Below are 6,220 nucleotides of genomic sequence, written 5' to 3'. Positions count from 1 at the left end.
TCAAAGATCAGAGGCGTCGAGGTGCGTCAATGGAAGAAAAGATAGAGCGGCTGCGGCTATTAGCTTAGGTTTTCTGTGTAATTAGTAAATTAGGTTAAGGGTAAAATGGTAATTAGGTTAGGTTGACGCGGAAAATAAGTCGCGACCGCGGAATTTTCTCGGCGTCTGATGCAGGTACTGGCGTTTAGACACAGACGTAGACGCACGTACCGGCGTCGATGAAACGAACAAGCTTGTGGCGAAAATCATTGCCGTAGACGCAGACGCCGGACCTGCGGCAACCAAACGAACATTACTTAGATGGACAACTTATACTTCATATTATGGCATAGGGATAGGAATGGCAAATGAACCTGTGGTCCGCGGGCTGAGCCCAAATTAACCTGTGGCGGGGCGGGTTTGGGCCGTGATTTTGTCAACCCGCAGTGTGGCGGGTCTCGTGGTGGAAGACCTGTGCGGTATGGGCTTTTTGCGGGATGGGCCCAAGGAGACCGCGGGTTAACCTAGTGTCCCGCAGCTTCTTCTCTCCTCATTTCGCTGCCGCCTGAAAAAGAAAAGAGAGAGATAGCGTGAGTGAGAGAGTGAGGGAGACGAGTCGGCACCGAGTGAAAGGGAGCTCCGGCGACGGCAAGAAGCTTCGATACTCTTATCTCGTGTTGTAAACTTCACAGATCAAGCTTGCATGTTCCGGAGAAGTTCTTGTTTCAAACTGTCAAAGAACTCAGTTTCCACCGCAAATGAAGATCCATCTCCGGCGAAGGCTTCTTCTGCGATGGTGATGACATGCATCTCACAGAAAGCTATGTAAGACCGGTTCTAGAGATAAGGACAGGGGACATTGTAGAGATGAAACTGGTAAGTTTCTTGTTCTTGGCGTTGAGATCATATTTTTTTCTCGGATTGTACTCTAACAGTTTTATTTGTTTGCACTTTTCAGGTGGTGAAACGCGGATGGTGTCTATTAGGTTAGTTAAAACCAGTGTCCTAATGTGTTTTGTTTATGTTTTTGTTCTTGTTTTGTATTTGTCTCTGTGATGTCTCTGGTTATGTTCACTATCTGATTAGTGTTTTGTTTTTGCAGGTGAAAAGAATATATGATTGTAAACAAGTAGGCGGATGGTGGCGACGGTAAAAGCTGTTGTAGGCTCAAAACGATAGAGAAGGTGTTCACTTGAGGTGTTCACTTGATGTATGTTTTGGTCGTACACCAGCTTGGACTGTCGCCACCACCTGCCTCCTTGTTTAGTGAAGAAGATTTCAACACCGAGCTGCAAAGATCACCGAGCTGCAAAGATTGTAAGGTGTTACCACTCTGAAACTTTAAGCTTCTTGAATTATATAATAGGTTGATCCTTATTTGATGTCATTTGTTTTTGTCTCTGATATGTCTTTTCTTTTTGTAGGTGAAGAAGGAGGAAGCTCGTAATGACCATGAAGGCTGGTGTAGGCTCAAAACAATATAGCATGTTAAGCTTCATGTTAACTTGATGTATGTGTTGAGCGCACACCAGCTTGTCCGGTTATTACAAGCTGACACCTCCTTGTTCAAGAGAAGAAAATACAAAAGAGATTTGAAAGCTGTGTAAGTTATCTATAATTCTTAGTTTCATTTAAACTATCCTTGATTCACTCTCTGATTTGTGTTTTTATTTTGTATATCTCGAGATGATGAGTGATGGTGAACAAGGAAGGAGACTTATGGAGTTATGGTGAGCAAGGAGATAATGAGTGATGGTGAACAAGGAAGGAGGAGACAAGTACATACAACAGCTGCTCCAGTATAGCCGCTTTAAGGACCTCAGGTTAGTAAGCTCTTTGTCTCATAAACGTGTACGTGTGATACTTCTGTGATAAAAATAATCTTGTTTAGCTGGATTTGCTTAGGTTATCGGATCACTGTCTTGTTGAGCATAGATAGATAGAACACACTCTTGTTTAGCTGGCTTGCATAGGTTTGTTGTGATCACTGCATTTGTTTGTCACTTGATGTATATCGTAATAGAAAGTGATTGGTTTTGGTGCTTGCCCTCAAGCAAGTTTAAATAAAATATTATTAAAATTTTAAAAACCCTAATAGGCTAAGTTTTAATTATATTATAATTAATTTAAAATTTTCCAAAATATTAAAAACCCTAATATGCTAATAGTCCCACGTTCACACGACTTCACCTAAAAAAAAACCTAACGCAAAGACGCAAGCAGAGACAGAGACCATGGAATCAAGGAGTGATTCAGAAGAGCAGTTCACGATGGATACTAACTACACTCCACCATCAACATTGGACTTCGCGAGTCAAGCTACTTTAGATGCTCTTGCTGTGCTTGAAGGGAGCTCTGATCCAAGGGGAGAAGGTGGTGTAACTTCTGATGCTATTGGTGCAAAGACGCAAGCAAGCAAAAGAAAGGTGATGAGCCTTGACGATGAGACTGATGATTCTGATGTTGAAATCACTCCACCACCCCAAACAAACATACCTCGCAGAAAGAGCAGATTTGGAACAGCCACGGGGAAACCCATGTTGCAGTCCACAATAGATGGTGGCATAGGCTCGTCCTCACAGGCGTGTAGAAAGAAGAAGCCTGTACCTGTGAAATCAGTGATTCGGGGAGGAAGAAGGAAGCCATTGACTCAGTCGCAAAAGGGCAAGGCCAAGGCTACCACTCCGCAAAAGAAGAAGAAGGTCGAGGAGATACCAGACTTTGATGACTCATTGGAGGAAGAGGAGTTGGATGAAGAAGAGGAGTTGAATGAAGAAGAAATCGAAATGGACAATAGGCAAAGATCAGATGTGTGGCCTGATTTCACGGTGGTCCACAAACCGAATGGGACGATGAAAGCTCAATGCAATCATTGCAGGAATGAGTATGCTTGGCATTCCCACTCGCATGGAACCAGTGGGCTGAGAAGGCATCATTTTAAATGTAAGGTGTATCAAAGGAAAAATAGAAATCAGCAGAATATCAATTTCGAGGGGAAGTTACACTCTGGCAAGTATGATCATACCGTCTTTCGACAGATGGTAGCTAAGACGATAGTCCAGCATGATCTACCATACTCGTACGTAGAGTATGAGAAAGTGCGAGAAACTTGGACGTATTTGAATCCTGATGTGCAGACCATTTGCCGAAACACGGCTAGATCAGATGTATATCGACTATATGAAAGCGAGAGAGACGCATTGAGGAGAGAGTTAGCTACACTTCCTGGTCGAGTATCATTGACATCTGACTTGTGGACGTCAATAAAACGTGAAGGGTACATGTGTGTGACTGCACATTACATTGATCGGAACTGGAAGTTGAACAGCAAGATCATCACGTTTTGTGCTCTAGCGCCACCACACACTGGTATGAATGTTGCTATGCAGCTTCTTGAGTCGATGAAAGAGTGGGGAATTGAAAAAAAAATTTCTCAGTCACATTGGATAATGCTACAAGTAATGACTCGATGCAAGATATTGTGAAGTCCCAGCTAATGTTGATTGATGACTTGGTGTGTGGAGGAGAATTTTTCCATGTAAGATGTGCAGCTCACATACTTAACCTTATAGTGCAAGATGGGTTAAAGGTTATTAAAGGCGCTTTGCACAAAGTAAGAGAGAGTGTGAAGTATGTGTTATCATCTACATCGCGGGAGGTGTTGTTCGGAAAAGCAGTGGTTGCTGCGAATGTAAAAGAAACTCGGGGGCTGATATTGGATGTCTCGACCAGATGGAACTCGACTTACTATATGCTGCAAATTGCAGTAAATTACCGTAAGGCATTTGAGAAGTTTGAGTCATTTGACAAGCGAGGTTTTACAATAGCGCCCACAGCTGAAGAATGGACAAGAGCAAGTAATATCTGCACTTTTCTGGGGCCGTTTGCTGTGATCACAAAGATGATGTCTGGCACAAATTACCCGACATCTAATTTGTATTTCTATCAAGTCTGGATGATACATGATTGGCTCCGGAATAATGAGGAAAGCGATGATGAGGTTGTCAGATTCATGGTGTCACCAATGAAGGAGAAGTTTGACAAATATTGGGATGATGTCAGTGGTCTTTTTGCAATGGCAGCAGTGTTTGATCCCCGATTTAAGCTATCAATTGTTGAGCATTGTTTAGGGAAGCTTGACATGAGTACAAAAGATGTTAAGGTGAAGAACTTGCGTGAGAGACTCAGCAATCTCTTTGAGTCTTATGACAAAAAATCCAAGGTTAACTCCCCTTCTACAGAGTCACGTGAGATGGTTCCACCCAAAACATGTGAGCCAGTGTCCACATAAATGTTTGAGAACTACACTGTGAGTGTTCCTTTTATAAGTAACTAGTATGTTTATTATTTTTCATAACAGTTCTTAGATATTTAAAAAAAAAAAACTTTTATAGGATTTTTTTGCATATCGCAAAGTCAGTGGTGTTGGGAGTGGGAAGACACCTCTAGAAGCATATCTTGATGAACCACCTTTGAAATTTTCCAGTTTTAAGAGCTTGAATATTCTTGACTTCTGGAAAGATAATGCTCATCGCTATGGTGATTTGGCTGGTATGGCTTGTGATCTATTAAGTATTCCAATCACAACAGTTGCTTCCGAGTCTTCTTTCAGTATTGGATCAAGAGTCCTCAACAAATACAGGAGCCGTCTACTCCCAAAAAATGTGCAGGCTCTGATATGCACTAGGAATTGGATCAGGGGATATGAATCATATCAAAATGGTAATTTATCTAGATTATCAAGCATTTTATTTGTTTTATGAATCAAAATAGCTTTTACTAACATCAATATTAATACTTGTAGAAGAAGAAGTATTTGGTGAAGAAAATAAACCCTCATCAGTTGAATCAGCTGTTAGTCATGAAGTGGAAGCTGCAAAAGTGTGATTTGAGTTTCTGTCTATTTGAGTTTCTGTTTCTTTTGATTTGGGTGTTTTCAGTTGCTGTTTTTTAATGACATTGTTTTTATTATTAGCAGCTTTGAATTGGTATTTGGTTTTAATTTTATAAATTCAGAAAACAATAACATTTTGTTTTTTATGAAATTATGAGTTCTTTATTTGATTCAGAAAAAAAATTTTGTCTTAAACTCTTCACTCTTGATCATGTATAACAAGAAATTTGAAATATCCTAATGATGATTTGAAACATAAGTATTTGCCACATCTTATAGAATACATGTATCTATCCTATACGTACTGATGTCACAAAAATTTTATGCTGCAGATTGAAGTTATCCCGCGGGCCGGTCCATTTGTAACAGGACTTTAGGCGGGACGGGATTGGACCGGGGCTTTGGAGTACTGCAGCCCGTGCGGGACTGGACCGCAATGAACCGCAAATCGACGAGCCCGCTGCGGTCCGGGACGGGATGGGACGGGACGACCTGTTTGACATTCCTACATAGAGACAATGTACTAATTTTTTTGGTTTTATATTTACAATTTTCCCAAAAAATATTTAAATATGCAATTATTTTCGTATAAAATATTTATTAAATTAAATACAATAAAAACGGAAAGCTGCCAAACACATATTGCGCCTGCTTCAATCATCTTATTTTTCATCCTCATCATCATCGCTCAAACACACAAAGGAGAGAGAGAAAAAAAAATGGAGATTGGGTTTCTGGGCTTGGGTATCATGGGAAAGGCCATGTCAATGAATCTACTGAAACATGGTTTCAAGCTAACCGTCTGGAACAGGACACTCTCCAAGGTAAAAAAAAAAAAAAACATTTCTCTTCAGATCTGATTAAGCTTTTTTTTTTGTGGATTATATTGATTTGATTCACGGAACAGTGCGATGAACTTGTGGAGCATGGAGCTTCAGTATGCGAGACTCCAGCTGAAGTAATCAAGAAATGCAAATACACTATCGCTATGCTCTCTGACCCTTCTGCTGCTCTTTCGGTAATATATTTTCGAAAATCTCCTTCTTTCTTATTGGCATGTGCTTTCATACGAACAAAGTTACAATCTTTTTGTGTGTTGTAAGGTTGTTTTCGATAAAGATGGCGTTTTGGAGCAAATCTGTGAAGGGAAAGGCTATATCGATATGTCAACTGTTGATGCTGAGACTCCTTAAAGATCAATGAGGTTTTTAACTATTTTCAGATTGTGAATCAATGATTAAGACACAGATAAGCATCGATTTAGTGTTTTGTATAAAAAATGGCAGGCAATCACCGGGAAAGGTGGTCGGTTTGTAGAAGGTCCGGTTTCAGGTAGCAAGAAGCCGG

At 40.6% G+C, this 6,220-nt stretch overlaps 2 protein-coding genes across 2 annotated transcripts in view; both read left to right on the top strand.

Moving 5' to 3' along the window:
* Nucleotides 1-2,213: 2,213 nt before the first annotated feature.
* On the top strand, nucleotides 2,214-4,270 carry LOC130494855 (zinc finger BED domain-containing protein RICESLEEPER 2-like). Its single transcript, XM_056985675.1, has 2 exons — nucleotides 2,214-3,348; nucleotides 3,417-4,270. The coding sequence occupies exons 1-2, from the start codon at nucleotides 2,214-2,216 to the stop codon at nucleotides 4,268-4,270; spliced, it is 1,989 nt and encodes a 662-aa protein (XP_056841655.1).
* A 1,237-nt stretch (nucleotides 4,271-5,507) lies between these two features.
* The window catches only part of LOC108856833 (glyoxylate/succinic semialdehyde reductase 1), a 1,107-nt gene continuing 394 nt past the window's right edge, over nucleotides 5,508-6,220 (top strand). The window contains 5 exon segments of the mRNA XM_056985674.1: nucleotides 5,508-5,697; nucleotides 5,781-5,891; nucleotides 5,977-6,058; nucleotides 6,061-6,077; nucleotides 6,160-6,215. Coding sequence (XP_056841654.1) covers nucleotides 5,593-5,697; nucleotides 5,781-5,891; nucleotides 5,977-6,058; nucleotides 6,061-6,077; nucleotides 6,160-6,215 — 371 coding nt within the window. The 5' untranslated portion in view covers nucleotides 5,508-5,592.

The sequence above is a fragment of the Raphanus sativus genome, chromosome 5 (genome assembly GCF_000801105.2).
Source record: "Raphanus sativus cultivar WK10039 chromosome 5, ASM80110v3, whole genome shotgun sequence".
Lineage (NCBI taxonomy): Eukaryota > Viridiplantae > Streptophyta > Magnoliopsida > Brassicales > Brassicaceae > Raphanus > Raphanus sativus.
This window is presented reverse-complemented; position numbering and strand designations above follow the sequence as displayed.

Coding starts and splice junctions, on each gene's coding strand:
- LOC130494855 (XM_056985675.1), top strand. CDS start 2,214: ATGGAATCAAGGAGTGATTCAGAAGAGCAGTTCACGATGGATACTAAC. Junction 3,349..3,416: donor TCTAGCGCCACCACACACTG/GTATGAATGTTG, acceptor AAAATTTCTCAG/TCACATTGGATAATGCTACA.